The 20,616-nt window shown below is 45.5% G+C and overlaps 1 protein-coding gene across 1 annotated transcript in view; it reads left to right on the forward strand.

The window, feature by feature from the left end:
- PKHD1 (PKHD1 ciliary IPT domain containing fibrocystin/polyductin) overlaps positions 1-20,616 on the forward strand; it is a 1,788,124-nt gene that overhangs the window by 1,238,911 nt on the left and 528,597 nt on the right. Inside the window, exons 37-39 of the mRNA XM_085609531.1 lie at positions 11,178-11,391; positions 16,864-17,018; positions 19,052-19,246. Of these exons, the coding sequence (XP_085465657.1) occupies positions 11,178-11,391; positions 16,864-17,018; positions 19,052-19,246 (564 nt within the window). The remainder of the gene's footprint in view (positions 1-11,177; positions 11,392-16,863; positions 17,019-19,051; positions 19,247-20,616) is intronic.

The following is a 20,616-nucleotide window of genomic DNA, read 5'->3' on the forward strand; positions in this document are numbered from 1 at the left end:
TTCCTGCTATGCCAAATGCGAATGGCCATTTTCTACACGCCATTTTCTACACACAAGCGGCAGCAGTTGTGTCCTACGTTCTGTTGTGAAAGTGTTGCAGGTTGTACCACATTGTTGTCAATGTTGAGGTGCTCTGATTCTTATGTGTGTGTGCTGCATTGTGGGCGAGTTGCCCCTTCAGCTCTGATTTGGCTGGCCCTTATCTCTTTCTGGAGGTGTGCCTTTCAGTTATGTGCTTATACAGTGCTGACATGTTGCAGACTTGGGTAAATTGGGCTCTTGGTCGGAGTTGTGACTCTTGGGCATGGTTTGTCCGCAGATGTGCTATACTTAATTGTACATGTGTGCCATTTTGCCCATCTCCCCAGTCCCCCCAGTCCCTGGTCGTTACTCACCCTGTTGCTGTTGGCTCAGGTCATGTGGTGCAGTGTCCGGTCCCCCAACTCCTGACACCGTCTCCCCAATGATGACTCGGGACACCATTTCCTCCATCTCATCCAGCTCCTGGTGTGTCGCTGGACTCCCACCTCCAGTCAGCATTGCTGCTTTCAGGTTGGCTGCAAGTTTCAGCTTGGTTTTGCACTTCACATCAGTCTAGCGCTTCTTGCAGTCGTCGACTTCCCTTCTCTTCACTCCGACTGCATTCACCTTGGCTAAGATGGACTGCCATATTGTATTTTTAGTTGCCAATGACACAGTGGAGGTGATGAACAGTTGGTGGTGGTGTTCTATCACCTCCGTAATGAGGATATGGTTTTACTGCGAACTGAAACGTGGTTTCCTCTTCGTCCTCTTCTTCTTCTCCTTGCCATTCCCTGACCCAGAGGTCCCATGCTGGTTCTCCGTGGGGCTTGTGGGGTTCTGGTTGTCCTCTGTACTAGCTCCGGCTACCTCCCTGGTGCTTCGCAGTCGTTTGTGTTTTTTGTTGCCGCTTTTATAGTGATTTTTCCTGCCTGACTTGTGGGACTTGCCAGCCCGGCGCTGCTTATCGCTTAATTTTTTTATCACAGTTGGGCCCATCGCAACTTTTTTCACGTTCGGGTTTAGATTTTTATTGCCGTCCCGGTAATTTTATCGCGGACATTTGACACGTTATCGGGAAACTATCGCATGTTACCGCTGTGTTGTGAATACAACGTTAACACTGAGTTATTTTCCCGCAATAGACGGCGATATGAAAAATTGCGTTAACATATTTTAGCGATGATTATCGCACGTTCTTGAGAATATCCCCCCAAGTGCGCAGGTGGAGGAAAGAATATCATTCTGAAGAAAAGATTGGGTATAATCGTTTCTTAATGAGTATAAAGCACGAACCATTGCCACAAAATCTAAATACTTCCCTGATAATATTTTCAAGCTAAGGTGAATCTTATTTTCAGGATTTTACCTCCAATCATAATACCTCTTCTGCTGATGGACTTAGCTCCAATGTGGTAGACTTTCAGAAAACCAATACTGGTACTGATCAAAATAGATTTGATAAATGTACCCTTTTTTCTGTAGAGAAAGAAATCCATCTTATAACTCCACAAAGTTGGGGACTCCTTCTGACCCGTGCCCTCCTCATGTTTTACATGAGGTTTCCAGGACAGTGTCTGTCTAGCTTATGGAAATACTAAATATAATTTTGACTGCATGAATGTTTGAGGTCCCCTGGAAAAAAGCCTCAATAGTCCCTTTGGTAAAAAAGCCCTCATTAGATTCTCCAGAAAATCTAAAGGCCTATATCCCGCCTCCCCTTGCCAGCTAAGGTGCTGGAAAGGGCTATGAATGAGGAAATGTAATATTTTCTGGATTCATAACATATTCTTCATTTCTTGCAGTATGGTTTTAGAACAAATTAGTGTACGGAGTCTAGGAAATAAGAATGGTGGTTGACAATGGTGGGAAGGTGGCATTGATTTCATTAGATCTATCCGCCCACTTCAACATGGTCAACCACTCACTTCTTATCAACCGGTTTGAGATGATCGGCTTCAGGATCCCAGCACTGGCCATTTAGCTTTTTTGTGTGTTATTGGGAACAGGTGGTGATTCTTAGAGACTTTTTCTTGGATCCTTTTTCCCTTGCATGTGTGCGTGCGCCAGGGGTCCTCCCTTAGTCTCACACTTTTTAATACCAATGTCATTCCCTCCTTGTTCCCCCCCCTCATGGCCAATCTTATCCACAGCTACAGTTTTGTGGTAATCTCCTATGCAGACGACACAATTGTATCTGAAGCTGAAGGTGTGGAAAAAAGGATTCGCCAATGCATGGTTCACATTGTGAGCTGGATGCAAAGAAACTGTCTGAAATTAAACTCACAACAATGTGAGGTAAGAACGACTCCACCTTCTGGAACTCTTCATGGTGGCCATCCAATCTTGGTTCTCCTACCTCTCCAGTCCAAAAGGTAAAAAATCTAGAGTCGTATTTGACACCAAACTATGTTTTTGAGACCAAATAAATGAAACCACCTCCTTTTGTTTTTTCCTGCCTAGGACTCTAAAGAAGATCTTTCCTTTCATATCTTTAGTATTACAAAAAAATCGGTCATTGTGGCACTTGTCATTACAAGGATGGATTATTGCAATTCCTTGTATGTGGGCTCTCAAAAGCATTAATTGAAACATCTTCAATCTCTTAAAAATTCAGCTGCCAGGCTGCTTTTGAAAATTCCAAAATGTACATCTATTTCTAAGTCCTTGCAGAGCCTCCACTGGCTACCAGTTAGGGAAAGGACCAATTTCAAAGCTCTATGTCTGGTGCATATGCTCTTCACCTGACAGGACCAGAACACTTTCCAAGCATCTTTTTCTGGCACTCAACTGGTCGTTTTCTCAGAACAAGTTCTGCTTGACTCATGGCTGTCCAAAGAATAAATACAGCAAGATGGAGCGGCAGGAGTTTTTCCCTTTGTGCTAGTAAATTTGGAATACTCTGCCGTTGACCTTAGAATCTCAACCGAATTTGCAGCAGTTCAATATAAATGCTAAAAACCTGGATTTTCTCACAAATAGATAAATAATACTTTCAACTCTGATTTAGGCTCTGGTGGTTTTTCTTTTTAGAACGTTTGCCCCAAGACACCACTGGGTAATCTCACACTTTGTTTATTTACATTATATTACATAGCATTTTGCAGTGTTTCTGCCATGCTGTACCTGCTCTGTGCGTGAAAGAGGAGCCCTGATTGCCGCTGCTGCGTCTGGTTTGTATATGAGAGGCTTGGACAGCCATTGCATCTGCTGTACTTTTTAGGTCTCACCTGAGCCTGTGCATGCGCTGATCTGGCGAGACTTTTAGTTAGTAGGCTTCAAAAAGCTGACCACAGCTTTTTGTGAGGCACAGAGCGTGCGGTTACGTGCACAAGCGCGAGTGCCTCGCTCTGCCTCTCCATCTCCTCCCCCTCCCCCACAACAGAGCGCGTTTCGGGCCGTGCGTGTTTTTGTTGCTTGTTTCTGTGTGTTGCTTGTAAATCCGTTTAGGCTGCACAGCGTGAAAACACGCTGTACATTTGCCTTGACAGCATCCATTTTATTTCCTTCTTTTTATATTTTATAAACACGCAGTAAAGTTTGCTGTAGCATCATCCAGTTTGTTAACTTAGTTCTACATTTTATAATCAGCTGTATTTTTTACATGTGTTGCTTGTTTTGTGTACCCTTGTTGCTTCCTTATGGCTTAGGGAGTTTGCAGGGGCAATGCCTTCGTTTCTATGAGGTGCGGAGGCCCTCCTGTTGAATTCTTCTTCCAAGGTGGGAAAGTTCTATTTATTATCTGTCAGGAGCATGTTTTGTTGGAAAGAGTTAGTTTTCCTTTTGTTTCCCAGTGACGGCTTCTGGTGCCATGTGGGGGATTTCAATTGAATTAGAGTCATCAGTAAACACTCCTTGTTTATTAGTGGGGCAACTGTGCTGTCATATCTGGATGGTAAAGGCGCTGCTCCCTAATTCGGCTGCAGGCACTACTTGTTTATTATTTTTGTGGCTGCAGAGATGCCGTTTGCTAATGCCTCCTACCATGGCTGCTCTAGTGCCGCTTCTTCTCATCTAAATGGAGCAGCACAGGAGGTGCTTCTTTCCTTCCAGCTGTGGCTGCTTGGGTGCCGCTTGGACCTATGTCTGCTACTAGACTTCTCTGGCACTGCTTAGTCATTATTGCTGCGGCTCAGGAGCTCTCGTTTTTTCAGCGGCTGCTCAGGTGCCGCTGACTACCTAGCTGCCCTAACATCACTTTATATCAGGGCACCGCTTTCTAGAAGCGCAATTGTACAGGCACCACTTCAATATTATACTGCATCTGCACAGGTCCTGCTAACTCCTGTTCTGCACAGGCACTGCTTGTTCATTATTATCGTTAAAGGCTGCCAAGATCGAACTTAGGCCCTGGCAGCAATGCAGAGCAAAAACAGTCTTAAACATGGATGCCGACATTACTAGTACCAGCAAAACTGCAAGCAAGCCCAGCACTGCCGAGGCGCCAACCCAGCCAGATTATCCAGCCAAACCTGACCAACCCCAACCCAGCCAAACCACCCAAAAATTAAAAAACACTTACCTGACCGGTGACCGCCTCTTCTCCTGGCCCGCGTTGGCGCCTCACTGCCCCTTCAAACGGTCCGGAACACCACGTCCACGTGACGCAAGTGACTGGCAACCCGGCCCTCAGCCAATCCTGGCGCTGCAGCAGCGCCAGGATTGGCTGACGGCACAGCCTACTCCTCGCCCGCCGCCTGCCCATTAGGAGACCGAGGGGCTCCTAATGGGCATGCGCAAGACAGCAAAAACACAAGTACGCATGACTGGGCACGGAGTAAAAAATTAAGCTCCATGCCCACTCATGCGCACTTGTGCTGCCTTTCCCAAAGGCGTCTGACAATGATGTCAGTCAACATGACGCCGGACCGCCCACGGTCCGACGTCATGCTGACTGACATTCACAGAGGAGGGAGCTGCGGACATTCTCAGAGGAGGGAGCTTCGGGCGCGGGCGCGGGCGGGGGGCTATGCCCCCACGCCCCAATGGACGCACCGCGCCTGATCGTAGTTGCACTTTTGCATCCATGAACAGTCCTGTGAAAGTTTGGAAGAGCGCCTGCAAAAGGAACCACACCTAATATATTTCTATGGCTGCACACGGGCCATTTGTTTATTTTTTACCGTGGCTACCGTTATTTTTTTTGCAGTTTTATATAGCGCAAACTCGACCCGATGGTATTGGAGTGCTTTACATAAACACCAGTTACTTTGCACAAGGACACATTTGTTTTTCTTAGGCACAAGGAGATTAAGTGATTTGCCCAGAATCACGGGATGTTGAGCAGACGCCGTCATTTAAAAAATGCCAAATATGAGCAGGGCTTTCAGTTTAGCCACTTTACATGTAATTAATTGTGTTTACTTGAGGAAAACTTTTTAAAGTGCTAAATAAATGCCAGTGTGATTGTTGCTGCTCTCTCATTGACTCAGTGGGAGCAAACACTACATTTCCCAGGATGCACTAGGTTGCCCTTCAAAGTTTGGGGCTTGTTTTCTATGCAACCACAGGTGTCCAATAAGACTCACCTGATCGCTTAAGGAATAAAATGAGTGATCAACAAATTGTACGTGCTTTCTATTGTTGAAAGTTTCCAATCACCCTAATACGATTTTATTTTCATTAATTTTTAATTGCTGCCTTAAAGAAAGACTAGGAGAGCCTTTCATCCCACAGCTGTACTAAGCTCAGAAGTAACATTCAGACTCTTTTCCACAGATTATGACTTGAAACAGTAGTTTGCAATTCCTGCACCAGTGTTAACTTCAGAGTACCACACGAGGCTGCTCTGGCTTCGTGCCAGTTATGTAATATATCAGTGTTTAGAGTTAAAGATTGTTGGCAAAATTGAAATTTCAGCTGACTTTGGGCCTGTGAAACAAAGTTCGAAAGATTAAATTGCTTCCTGAAAAGTTATCCATAAACAGATCACTACTGGTCTTGTGCTTTGGAGACAGCCTGGACTCACATATAGAAAGATTCAACCACTGCTCAAACAATTTGCCTTTTGTAAATTCAGTACATAGTTTACAGCGGGAGGTGTGTTAAATCTGTCATCTTATTGTATTAAGCATAACTAGCCACGAAGCTAATTCTTCAGGCTGTTCAATACTCTAATGATGCAGTCGCACACAGAAAGTTATAGTGCTGCTGACTTGCAGCGAGGCACTTTTCTTTCTGTCAGTGCACTAAAAAGTCTTAGAATTTGTCCAAAAATGTTTCTTAAGGCAAGCATGTATTCTTGAATCAGACTGCATGACCCAGTGTATAATAATAGTATAGCTCCTCAATCCCTGGCGGCACAGCATAATGTGCTGCATAGTTAAACACTTATAAGGTCCAAAAGGCGAGACCTATTGGCTATGCCAATGCTTGTTTGTTATCTGTTTGCAATAACCACCGGTGTCCCTCAGGGTTCCATTGTATTTGTATAACATTTATATTTGCCCTCTTACCCATCTAATTAGATTGTGCAGATTCAACACTTAGACTGATGACATTCAGCTCATTTTCTGTCCCAAAGGAACTAATGTCAACCTTGATATGTTGGAAAACTGGCGGAAAACCAGCATGCAGAGTACCAGATTCTGATAGTGGGAAACGACTTGTACAGTGTGGCCTGCTGCTTGGTCCCCCCTTTCACCATCCAGGCCAAAAATTAAAAGCTTGATGGCAAGTTGAAATTTTGACACCCAGGTCTCACCTGCTGCACCCTGAACATGCGTACGCTTAGTCGTATTCTGCCCCTTCTCTCGGCGGAAGGCCAAAGAGCAACAGAAACAGCAACAACAAGATGCAGGGTCAGGTTAGATTATGGCCTCTCCATTTTGGCATTTTCAAATATTAACTAGAAGCATTGCGAACAAAGTCAAACAGCAAGACGGGCAGAGCTTTAAATGGGCCAGCACTGAGTGCCAGCACTTTTTCATTTTAAGAGGGAGAGCACCTGATCTTCTCAAGAGTGATCTAAAATGAGTAATCTGAGAGTGCTGGCACTTCTCACAAACAAGACAGGTGACCATATGAGCCTGCTTTACCAAAGCTGAGCCAATCCTCGACAAACCACTTTGGTTGTCAAACCATCAAAGAATACATTTCAAGACATCAGTACATTCGTACATAAGCACCTGTGTGGAAGTGTGAATTTCTTATAGTGCTAACATCACCATATACTCTCCCATGCATGCTCTTCGGGTTCTGCAAACGCAATGCAGCCCCACTTCAATAAATCCACCTTTGGAAGGAAAGGCTTTTCTGTTCTTGGCTTTCTCTTTTTGTATTTCTCTCTTTCACTTTACACATTTAAAGTCTTTACCAAGAGACCCAAAGGTGCATGTCTGCCTCTATAAATACTCTAAACTAATGTATTCATCAAACAGCTAGCTTCATAGGATAACCCTCTGCTCAGCACGGAATTTTTAGACTCAGTTGGCACCAGTTGGCAACTTGTGTTACAAACTCATATTTTTCACTGCTTCTTACCTCCCTCGTATTTGTGATCTGGTGCAAACTCTCTCTCCTACATCTTTCTTTTCTTCATTGCACATATTATCATGAACTCGTCTCTTGCATCTTTTCTACCTTCCATAATTGTTCTCTTTGTTCCTCGATATAGCTGATGTTCTCAGGTATTATACCCTTACTCTTTTTTCTTTTAAAGTAGCCCTCTGCTTGTCTATTCCCAAACTAATTTACATTCCTTTTACTGACCTGAAATGGTGAGGCTCTCATGCAGTGGTTTGAAAATATGACCTGCAAGTCACATAGAAACTTTTGTACTAGCTAACTCACTTTGACCCTTTTTATTATTTCAGCTATTTCACCAGGAGCGTTAAATCCAGGTGAAATTAAGCTATGTGTTAATGCAAGTGTTTTCAGTTCAGAATTATTGGGTCTCTGATCTTCGGAGCTGATAATTCCAGGCCTGAAGACACAGGGGGGCATATTTACAAGCCCCCATAGCCACCACAATTTAAAGACATTGTGGTGACGATACGGGAGTCGCCTTATTTACAAGGCAGTGTTAAGTCACTTAACGTGACTTAACACTGCCTTGTAAATAAGGCACCATTTCACGTTATACTTAGTGTGAAAGGGTAGGGCAATGGTGTTGCTGTGGCCGTTCCACCACAACACCCATTGATTTGGATACTTCCCCATATTTATTTACAAGGGTGGCGTATATATGGGCCAGCGCTAATATTAAGAACAGGGTCCACCTGGTCTTACACTGGCGAAACAAGGAGAAATGTTTAATTTCTCCTCGTTTTGTGCTGTTTTCATGTGTGCTGCGTTGTGCAGCACACATGGAAACAGCAAAACACCTTTGATTGTTTATGTGCATGAAGGTGTCCCTTCCTGTACATAAACAATCATTGAAAAACTGACGTTTTGCAACTTCTATGTGTGCTGCATTAAGCAGCACAAATGGAATATTCAAATCACCATTTCAGATTGTTTAGGTGCAGGAAGGGACACCTTCCTGCACATAATCAATCACTCCCCTCAATGCAGGCACCCTTGCACTATTGTGCAAGGGTACCTGCTTTGCCGCTAGGCAGCTAAATTTAGCACTAGCGCAGGGGGAAATGCAAGGTGCACCATAATCTCGTATATGTGGTGCAGCCCTGCGTTTCTAAAGTGATGGAGCATGGTGTTAGTTAACCTTCTTTGCTTAACACGCTTCGTCACTTTCCCTGTAAATATGCCCAGGGTTTTACAGAAAGACCGGGGGTTGGGGCTGCAGCATAGTGTATTGCACAGCTCGACCTGCTGACTACAGCCGTGTGGGGGAGCAGGTAATGTTCCCCTGCAGACAAAAGTGTGCCTGTCACCCCCCGCCCTCCAATTCAACACCCCCACCAGCAATCCCGCAAGCTCAGAGCACATGGAAAACATCAGAGTTATTTTTGCCGAAATGGTGAACAAATGCTCACAAGAGCGATCGGTAAATCTGAACATGAGCCGTTATTCCCCATTTTGGGGGGGAAACCTGGTAATAGCCAGACTTTACAGCTGAGAAACCGGATGGCAAACTTAATTCCGGCCTTCTGGTATCTCCGCTTGATTTGATTTGGTTAATATTTGTAAAGTGCGACGAATGCCCAAAGGTGTCTTGGCGCTGGCATCTGTATTACTGAATCACTAAACAAAAAAACAAACCAATTATCTCAAGAAAAAAAGAGAAAAGTTTTAAAATGCTTTCTAAAACTCATCAGATTACATTGGGACCTTAGAGGCACCGGCAGTTGACTCCATAGCAAAGCAGTAACTTGAATAAAACTCCTACCACCCCAGAAGGTTTTGCTAATTTTGGGACCTGCATTGCCTTGATTGTAGCAGAACACAAACATCTTCTAGGGGACTACCACTGCATTCTTTCTTTCAGATAATCTGGACCTATTCCATGCAGGGCCTTACGTGCCATACAGAGTGCTTCAAACACAATTCTGCTTTTTATAGGCAACCAGTGGAGTTCCTGGAGTCCCTTAGAGGCAGACTTGTGTTTTCTGATGTTTTTCAAAAGATTGACTGCAGCAAACTGCAGACTCTGGAACTTCGTTAGGAGACCTTGTTGCATACCCAGATATATGGCATTGCAATAATCCATTAGTGATAAAACTAACGAGACAACCACTGTTGTTTGAAGATACATTGGGATGAATGGCTAAACTTTTTTTTTGTATCTTTAAAAGAGACAAACGGGAGGAAATAAGCTGATTTGTCTATTTGGAAATGTTAGATTGGAATCAAAAAGTGCTCCTAAATATTTTACTTTGGTAACTGGAGTAGGTAATGGACCAAGCGTGGAAGGCCACCAAGATAAGAACCAAAATGAAAAATCGGCCCCAAAAAGGAGTCCCTCCATCTTATTGGAGCTCAGGGTAAAGCATTGGCCTTTCATCCAGTTAACAATCGCTGTCATACAGTTCTTTAATCTAGGGGCTACCTCCTTTATGTTGGTAAAAATGAAACAACCATTTGTGTGTCATCCACATGGGATATTGTATTAAAGCCAAAAGATCTGATCAAATCGGCCAGGGGAGCCACATAAATGTTAAACAATGTGGGGCTCAATGAGGATCCTTGCAGGACACCACATGAAGGAAAGAGAAAAAATTGGAGGTAAAGCCCCCGAAAGAGGCTGACTGAGTTCTATTGCTAAGGAAAGATAAGAAGAGATTGAGGGCTACACCTTTAATCCCGCTCTCCATTAGACGGTGTTCCAGACCCTATGGCAAATAGTGTCAAAGGCTGTGCATAGGTCCAAAGGTACCACCGCAGCTTTTCCACCGCTATCCCTGAAGGCACGGATCTCCTCTGTTGCCACCACCAGTGCGGATTTGGTGCTGTGTGCTTTCCTAAAGCCAGATTGTGTTCTATCTAAGATGTTATTCTGCTCCAGAAAGTCTCAAAGGACCAAGTTAAGGGGTCTCTCTAAGATTTTTGCAGGTTCTGGAAGCCTAGAGATAGGGCGATAATTCTTCTCTTCAGATGGAACTAATGTTGGCTTTTTGAAAAACGGAAGAATCGTCTCTCTTTTTTATTCTAAAGGAAAGGTCCTAGCCTCCATGACATTATTTAGTAATGCAGTAAGAGGGGTAGCTAAAGAACTTTCCAAGTCCTGAAAAATATTCACTGGACAGGGGTCAGTAGGGGCCCCGGACTTAGTCAGTTTTATCAAATGAGCCACTTTTTCAATTGTAAGAGGTGAAAATTACATAGAACTGAATGGTTGTTATGCGAAGCGGTGACTTCAGAAGATGAAGAAGCACCCCCTTGGCATGCCTTAAAATACCTGCAATGCGCTTCCGCCTTGTTCTTAAAAATTTTGCTAGGATGTTCCATAGATTTTACGTAGAGACGGGTATGTTAGGGTTAGGGGGGCCATGAAAGCAACTGAACTGTTCTAAATAGCTCCATAGAGGAGCTTTTCGCGGCTTTAATTTTATTAGTGAAGAATGTATTTGTAGTCTTTCCGCCGGAAAGTCTGGCCAATTTGTAATGAGGGACTACATGGATAACAAAGTTGGCGACTTGCAGGGCATGCTAAGAGCAGCCATTTTATCTGTGAAATTACTTTTACACAAAATCGGATTTATTATAATGAAATTGACAGTGGCTTGTGTATTACAACCCTTATGTATTGTTTGCAGGCTGGCAGCCGGAAACGCCATTCACACACCTGAAGTCACCCGCCCGTGCAAACAACAGCAGCATAGAGCTGCAGAAGAAGGTAGACTGGCGAGCTGGGGATGACATTGTCATCAGTGGAGGTGGACCGGATGTGGGAGATGATTCAAGACTTGATGAGGTTGTAACTATAGAAACTGTGACCAGTGCAGAAGTGGTTTTCAGGCCTCCCCTCAGGTATGTTGATGTACAATAGAATTACATTTAATCAACATTGATCTCTAAGCATAGAGTGGAAGTGTTTGTGTTCTGTGTTTTATATTACACTAGAGCAGGGCTGGATGGCATGTGGGACAGATTACTTTATGGTGCACTGAAATGTGCAGAGGCTTTGTTTGCCCACCACGTTTAACTCTATAATGTGATGGTGATGTAGGATTCTAGTGCTAATTAGTGACAGCAAAAATTGCAAACCTAAAACTTATCAACATCTTTTTGATAAAGTAAATTTTTTTGCTCTGCAATTTAAGAAAGATTACTCTTCGACTTGTAATTCGATGTGTGTATGCTGAATTGCTCATAAGGGTTTTGCTGGCTGTCAAATCAAATCAAATCAAATCAGGTGCTTGTTAAACGCGACTACTCACCCGTAAGGGTCTCAAGGGCTGGAGGGTGTGGGTGGGAGGGGTTTGCAGGTTCCAATCCATCAAGGAGGGGGTCTGTCGAAGAGCCAGGTTTTGAGGTTTCTTGCGAAGATGGGGAGCGATGTTATCTGTCTGAGGTGGAGCGGAAGGTCGTTCCAGGCTCTGGACGTGAGGAAGGAGAAGGAGCGGCGGCCTCCCGATCTACTCTTTCTGGTGTGGGGGACCACGGCGTAGGAGAGCTGGGCTGATCGTAGGGTCCTTTGGTGTGTGTGGAATTTGAGTCGGCTATTCAGGTATGCTGGTCCGGTGTCGTGGAGGGCCTTGTGAGCGTGGGTTAGCATCTTGAAGGTGACTCTAGCTTCGATGTGGAGCTAGTGGAGTGTGCGCAGGTGCTGGGAGATGTGGCAGTGTCTTGGCAGGTTGAGGACCAGTCTTGCAGCGGCGTTTTGGATGTTCTGTAGCTTGCGGGTGATGTCTTTGTTTATTCCGGCCTAGAGTGCGTTGCCGTAGTCGAGCCTGCTGGTGACCAGGGTGTGAGTGACGGTCTTTCTGTGTTCGAGGGGGATCCATTTGAAGGTCTTACGTAGGAGGCGGAGGGTGTGGAAGCAGGAGGACGAGACAGAGTTGATCTGGTGGTCCATTTTGAGCACTGATTCCCAGGTTGCGTGCGTGGTTCGTGGGGGTGGGCGGGCTTCCGAGGGCAGGGGGCCACCAGGTGTCGTTCCAGGCATCTGGGTTTGGGCCCATGATGAGTACTTCCGTTTTGTTGGTGTTTAGTTGTAGGCAGCTGTTTTTCATCCATTTGGCGACGGCTTCCATGCCTTCTCGAAAGTTGTGTCTGGCGGTGTTGGGTTCGTTGGATAGGGAGTGGATGAGTTGGGTGTCGACTGCGTATGACACAATGTTGAGAACGTAGGTTCTGACGATGGGGGCGAGCGGAGCCATGTAGACGTTGAAGAGCGTAGGGCTGAGGGAGGAACCCCGGGGGACTCCGCAGGTGGTAGGTGTAGGGTCCGAGAGGAAAGGGGGAAGTCTGACCCGCTGCGTTCTGCCGGAAAAGAAGGAGCGGATCCAGTTGAGGGCCTTGTCTTGCATGCCTGCGTCATGGAGCCTGCGTATTAGGGTGCGGAGAGAGACTGTGTCGAACGCCGCTGAGAGGTCGAGGAGGATGAGGGCTGCTGTTTCTCCTTTGTCCAGTAAGGTACGGATGTTGTCTGTTGTGGCGAGGAGGGTGGTTTCCATACTGTGGTTTTTTCTGAAGCCGGATTGGGAGGAGTCGAGGATGTTATGCTCTTCGATGAATGAGGCGAGTTGGCTGTTGATGGCTTCCTCGATGACTTTCACTGGGAACGGGAGCAGGGAGATGGGTCTGTAGTTTTTTAGGTCGGTGGGGTCCGCCGAGGGTTTCTTTAGGAGGGGGTTGATCTCAGCGTGTTTCCAGTCGTCAGGGAACAAGGCTGTTGCCAGGGAGCGGTTGATGGTGTGGCAGAGCATGGGTGCGATGGTGTCTGCGGCTCTGTTGAAAATGTGGTGGGGGTAGGCGTCCGTGGGGGCTCCGGAGTGGATTGACTTCATTGTCTTCAGGGTGTCTTCGGTGGTGAGGGCTGTACAGGTGTCGATCCCTGGCTTCAGGGTGTCGGGTGACTGGTGAGGATTCAGTGTGTTGGTTGTCTTCGTCGAAGTTGTCGTAGATGCTCTTGATTTTGTGGTGGAAAAATGTGCTGAGTTTGTCGCAGAGGTCGTGTGAGGGAGGGATGTCGGTGGACTCGCTGGTGGGTTGGGCGAACTCCTTGATGATGTTGAAGAATTCTTTGCTGTTGTGTGCTTGAGTGAAGATTCTGTCTTCAATCGCTTTTTTCCCCGTTTTTCTGATGAGTTGCTGGTGGGCGTTGGTGGCGGCTCTGAAGTTGTTGTGGGCTTCTGTGGATTTGGAGTTCCTCCAGGCCTTTTCGAGGCAGCGGCAAGTACATCTGGACTCTCGAAGTTCGGTGGTGAACCATCTAGCTTTCTTGGTGTGGTGTTGTTGTTTTTCTTGAGGGGGGCTATGGTGTTGGCGCTGTCGGAGATCCATCTGTGCATGGTTCGGGCTGCGGTTTTGGCGTCATTGTTTTCCGCGATGGTTGGGGTGGAGTTGCTGAGTGATGAGGTTAGCTGGTCGCCGGTGATTCTGGTCCAGTTTCTTCGTGGGAGCAGGTGCTGGTGTCTGTAGATGGTGGGTGTTCTGAAGGTGAAGTGGACGCATCGATGGTCAGTCCATGGGAGTTCGGTGGTGTGGCTGAAGGTGATGGAGTTTCCTGTTGTGAAGAGGGGGTCAAGGGTGTGTCCTGCTGAGTGCGTGGGTTCAGTCACGATCTGGCGGAGTCCAATGTTGTGGAGGTTGTCCAGGAGGGATGTCTTGCTGGGGTCCAGTTGGTTGTCGAGGTGGAAGTTGAGGTCTCCCAGTAGGATGTAGTTGGTGGACGTGATAGCATGCGGGGAGATGAAGTCCGTGATGGAGTTGGCGAAAAGTCCGTGGGGTCCAGGGGGTCGGTAGATGAGGGTTCCTCGGAGGGTGGAGGTAGGGCTGGCCAGTATCTTGAAGTGAAGGTGTTCCATCAGGTCTATGGGCTCGTTGGGGAGTGTGCTCAGGTGGAGGGTGGATTTGTGGACGATGGCGATTCCTCCTCCGGGTCGGGTGGGGCGGTCCTTCCTCGAGATCTTGTATCCTTTGGGAATGGCAATGGCGATGTCTGGTCCCGAGGTGATGTTGGTCTAGGTTTCGGTAAAGAATGCTACGTCCGGGGTAGTGCTGTTGAGGAGGTCCCAGATTTCAGTGGCGTGTTTGTGGAGGGATCGGACGTTGAGGAGGATGCATTGCAGGGTCTTCGGTTCGGTTGTGTTGTTGTGGGCGGATTGCGCTGGGTCAGTGGTCTTGGCTGTGCTGCAGGTGTGCCGGCAGCGATGACAGCTGAAGGGTCTGTGGGTCTCGGCTGGTGATGCTAGCTTGCAGTTGTTGTTGCGGCCTGGGTTGAGAGCATGGAGTGCCGCTGGGTCATAGTGTTGGAGGTGCCGACATCTAGGGTTCCTGGCGCTGGTCACAGTCGGGTTGCGGACGGGCGCAGATGAGCTTGCCTTTGGCGCCCCAGCGGTGCGGCCGCTGCGCAGCTGTGCAGTGGCCGCCATTAAGTAGGTGTCGGGGAGGGCTGGACAGCTGGGAGGCAGGGAGGGGAGCTGGATTGGGCCGGTCGCACTGGTCGTGCTGGGGGGAGGGGCCGCGGGGGCAGCAGCGGCGGGAAAAATGGGCTGAAAAAGGCAAAAGGAAAAAGGCAAAAAGAGAGAGAGAAGTGCAAATAAGGCAGCAAAAGTGCAAGAAAGAGTGGCAGGAAAGACACCGAGGACACAGGAGAGTGAAAGGGGGAGATTGAGATGAGGGTAAGAAACAAGTGAAAAACGGAGGAAAGACATGGAAGGAGAGTGAAGGGGGAGCTTGAAATGAGGGGAAAACGACAGAAAAAGTGCAAGAAAGAGTGGAGGAAAGACACAGAGGACACAGGAGAGTGAAAGGGGGAGATTGAGATGAGGGTAAGAAACTAGTGAAAAACGGAGGAAAGACACTGAAGGAGAGTGAAGGGGGGAGCTTGAAATGAGGGGAGAACGACAGAAAATGGAGGAAAGACCCAGAAGGAGAGTGAAGGGGGGAGAAAGAAGTGAGGGAAAAAACGAGGGAAAAAGTAGAGAAAAAGCGGAGCAACAGAATGGAGACTGAGGTCCACTGGACCACCAGGGATGAGGCGCAGGTGAAACCTGGGGGTGGAGGAGGGCCTCAAACACCAACACTCGAGAGTGCAGGGGCTTGGGGGAAAGCCTCACTTAATGGTGGAGCTGCGAGGGAGGGAGAGCAATTTCACTGACAATGAGACTGTAATTGACAAAAAACAATTTATTATTATGCTTCACACCAAATACAGTGAAAATAAGCATTGGTAAAGCCAGGAGGCCTGACTATGTTATAGGTAGAAGTGCTTCTTTATTGTTTGACTAGTTTTTGTCTGTTTGGTTGTATGCATGAAGGTGGACTGTATGCTTAGATAATTAGTGGGTGAGTGAATGCATGGATGAATGGTTGAATAACTGAGTGCATGGACAGATGGATCGCAGGATGAAAGTTGAGTGTGTCAATGGATGAGTGAGCACAATGATGGATAACGACAGGTTTACAGCCAGAATATGTATCTATTAGCACTGGGATTGGGTGGAGTGGGAGGCAAAAAATTGAAATCGGAGTAAGCGGAAAACAGGAGTAGCGCTAGGTAGTGGCCAGGTGATCTTGTTTGTACCAAAGGTTTTTTCAGCAGCCTGTCATGGACATCACATGAGATTTGACATTTGTCCTTTTTTATGTCGGAGGAGGTGATATTAAATGACTTTTATCCCAGTGGTGATACCGCAAGAGCTTACATCAGGTGATACTGGGACATCTTAAAAGTGGGTCATGTAAACCCTACATCTCTGATAAACATTTTCAAATGGGTTAAGTGAGAGTAGTTTTCATGGTGTATCTTGCTGTGAAACAAGTGGTGGCAATACGTCATAGGTGCCCCTCTAATCAGTTCTTCATAAATACATGACCAAAGGCCACAATTCATTGATTTACTATGAAAAAAATACTTAGTGACACCAGAGCTCGGTAACACAGAGCAGTAACTGCCTCTTTGTGTTTCCAAGCTTTACTCTCAGCTAAACATGCTTTAAATGGGAGATTTATCAAGTTAATGCATGGCAAAAAGAAGTGCACAGACCTCCTCCTGTTCTGGCGCAGAAAGCTGCATCCTAGTATTCGCGGGAATTCATGAGAAAAATATTTTGCACAGCTTTAATCATAATGCTAACTACCATATCAACCAGTCTCCCCACCAACTGCTGTGATTTTTTTTTATAAGCTGCAATTTTCATACTTTTCACGCTTTTTATGGGATTTTGTTGGTGTGCAAACTTTCACAGTAATTCTGTTTTTTGTCTGATCAATTTTCCATCTAGAAATGTTTCATTGCGCCATCTTTTTCTCTCCCCCTGATGTTCTTTCCAGGTACCACCATGGCTTTGTAGAGCAGATGGTGAGTGGGCAGCGCATTGTCCTCAAGCCTCTTGTGGCTGTGCTCACCAGAGACATTGTGTTGCGGGGAAACCTAACTAGAGAGCGGATATCCTATGTTCAGCAGTGTGCAGCAGTAGGAATCTCAGGTAAGACACTTTACACTCAGGAAGTGGGTCTACTGATTGGAAAAAATTCAGCTTTAAACCCAAATAGGTGCCATGATCCTTAAATGATGGACCTTTCTTTCAATTGTATGTTAAAGTCAAGTTTTCTTGTGTTACAATTTCCAAACAGTACTGAGATCTGACTTTCACAAGTTTTTCTTTTTATTCATAGAATTGTATTTCTGTTTATCTCATAAGTCATAGAATGCAGAGGTTGACCCTGGGGGAGAGGAGCTGCCCGAGCAAGGACCTGGCAGACATGAGAGACCTAGCCATGATTAGGAAATATGGTTAACATGTGTGTACTTCTTCTCATTGTCCTGCTAGGCCAGTCTCAGAAGTTAGCTGACTTCAAATGCTCCACAACCAGGCGTGGCAAGTTCAGGTAAGAGCGGTGGTGCGAGGCGGGGGTGAATCAAGAGATGACAGAATAGGTAAAATAAATGAATAAAACCACTTACCTTGCTCTCGCCGCATCGCTGAGTCACCTCACCGCTCTTACCTGAACTGTCCGCGCCTCTCCACAACAGGTGCTTCTTTGTGATATGAAACCTAGATAAAATTACATTTGTTATCTTTACAAACTATCTACGGCAAACGATAAAAATACACATCACTTTTCTTTTTTAAATGAAATATTTATCACATGGTAGCACTTTATTTAGTGAATTGTCATTTGTTCCACATTTAGAGACAAGGGGACATTTGTATGATTACGGACTCTCTAACATCTGCTCGCACTCCATTACAAATTAATGGTGCGATGCAACTGCTATTTTTATGCCCTAATTAAAATTATTTGTTTTGAAGAGCAGAAAACCATGCTTCCTCACTGTCGCTAAGTTTACGCTTTGAACAGCCCAGGATCTTGACAGCTGAGGTTTGTTCCTGGCGTTGTGGATGAAAGGAAATAGGCTGATTTAGCTTGTGTTGCTGATGCTGAGTTTGCTAAAAGTCTTGAAAACCAGCATCCAAAAATAGGAGTCAGCAACAAAAATATGCCAGTCACTGGCTCCATTATTTTTTATGGGCGAATGTTGCACTACCAGCGATTGGCCATGTGTGGTGCTTGACATACTCCAGGTCTCAGCTGGAGTGCATATACTACAACATTGCATCTTTTTTGTCTGTAGTAACTTTAGAAGTGCAATTTGTGAATAGCAACAGGCTTTCTCTTTTGTGGGTGTGTGTCTGTCACTCCCTTCACCCCTCCTTAGCCCTCCCTAAAGGCCTCCTAGCTCCTCTCTAACCCCCTCCCATTTAGTAGCAAATATTCATCCTTTCTAGTCACTCCTTCTGGCCCCTTCCACATTTATTACTAAGTAGTAAAAATACATGTTTGAGAATCTCCCCATAGGAAAGTTAAGACAGATGGAGGTGAGGTGAACTTTTCTTAAACTGCCCTTGTTATTTTGGTCTGCTTTCACCCTGCACACATTTTTATCCTCTACCCATCTGTTAATTTCTTTGAATCCCCTTTTTATTGTTTTACACCTCTGACCACCATGACTGCTTCCTGTAGTGTAAAGCATTTGCATGTCAAACCATTTGGTCCAATTTTCCTCGTTAGCTATGAAGAAATGTATATAATCGTATCCAGAGTACGAGGGCTTAAGAAATCAAATCACAGTACATACGTTGTGAGTGGGGACCCGGTTGTTTTCTGTAAATAGTTTCTAGAATGAAATCAGTGAGACAAATAGGCACTATTTTCTCATTCTCAAGCCAGCTAAGCTGAACTGTGGTACTAAAGTGGAATTTTACCACTGCATTGCACTGTTGTAGTAATTGAGTGAAAATTTATTTTTAATACACGAGTTCCTGATAGTGTGTTAATTGGTCTCTTTTATTTTCACTGGCACTGCATACATATATTGGATGTCTAAAATGAATGGCCACTCAGTTGTATCAAGATGTGAAGGATCTGGCAAATATTTAAACCAAAAACAAATACAATTCTACTGTCATGAAATGAGTATTCTTAGCTGAAATTGCCTGGCTTTTGTAATCTTTAGATGTTTCAAAATGCATTTATGGAAAGAGTGAAAGGAGACTGGGGAGCCGAGACCTGGGGGCAGTTGTCATTGTGCAGAGCTTCCAGGATGAAGCTAGTGTTGTCAGGCTGGAGGGACTACAGCTGCAAGATGTCGGACAAGCCTTCAGACCGCCCCTGGCCGCTCTAACCATCGCCGGCAATGGTCACATGACTGGTGAGGTCCAATGTAATTCTGACTTTTTTGAATCACAATCACAACAAAAACATGATTCTTTCTGATCATTTGTTAATATGTTTCTATAGAGTGTAACATTCTCTGGTATAGCCCGGTGACAGGCAACGCAGTACCTGGCGGGCTCGTTGCAAGCCTCCCGCCCACCCTGCCACTCTGCCAACATACACTGAAACCTCATCACTACTAATAGGACCTGGAGGGGATAGAAAATGCAGCATTTTCCATACAATGGTGTATTTGTTACAATGAACTGCCTTAATCAAATGTGCCAGAAAATTACTTCGGGGAATAAGTAGTCCGTTATGTGTGTGGGATCCGCCACGTGCCAAGCGTAGCACATGTGACATCACTGTTTGCCTTTCATGTGTGTGACTTGATGACAGAGCCGCTTGCTAGTGTGGAGTAGACTAGCTCCATTGTTCTGGCCTGACCTCTGTCGTGACCTTGCACTGCTACAATAAGGCATGTGAGCATCCCATGCCTCTTAGCAGGGTGGTGTCACTGTTGGTTATGTCTAGAGCTGTTGTTCAGCTCCAGTGGAATTATGGGACCTGATTTTCTCATGCTGCAGCCCTAATATTTAGGTCAGTATCTTTAATACAAAAAAAAATCTCTTCCTCCCAACAAAGTAGTTCAATAAGCGGGCTGAATCTGCTCAGTTATATTTGCCACTATACAACATGTTTGAGGTGCGAGTTTTGTTGTGGGACAACTGGTGTTTGTCTTCTAGTTTCCATAACACTACTTTGATTTTTACTTATTTGTTATAAAACTCAATAAATATGTTTTGTTAAGATGAAATACACTCAATTCAGGAAAATGCAATGTCTATGCCCGAGTCTCTCTTGCAAGGTAATGAGAACCTTACAATGCGATTTGGACCTTTAAAAAATAAAACCTGATGTTGGTCCAATAGAGTGTGTGCATGTACCTCTCGCCCTAGTGGCCTTCCTCTTCTTACCTGCTGCTCCAATGGGTTCTTGAGATCTGGCTCACAGCATAGCATCCATTTTTGTGGGATAACTGTACATTTTTTATTTTGAAGCGCGCTAATCTCAATCTGCCCATCATCGTGGTCATCTACTGTTTGCACACATTTATCACCCTTCCAATGATTCTGAAAGTGTATTGCTTTTGTAATGTGCTTTTCATTGTATGATTGTGCTCAGCTTTGCCATCCTTGACCTATTGCAGCCATTACATAAGTCAATAGCCAGGGGCCCTGGTTTTCCCACTTCACTGATGTTTGACCATTGTTTCACTGTACGTCTTATATTGTGGTTGTGCTTTCTCTGATTAGACTTGCCATTTATACTCTATTAATTGCATCTATCCAGAAGTTGTTATTA

Source organism: Triturus cristatus, chromosome 6, assembly GCF_964204655.1.
Source record: "Triturus cristatus chromosome 6, aTriCri1.1, whole genome shotgun sequence".
In the NCBI taxonomy this organism is placed as follows: Eukaryota; Metazoa; Chordata; class Amphibia; order Caudata; family Salamandridae; genus Triturus; species Triturus cristatus.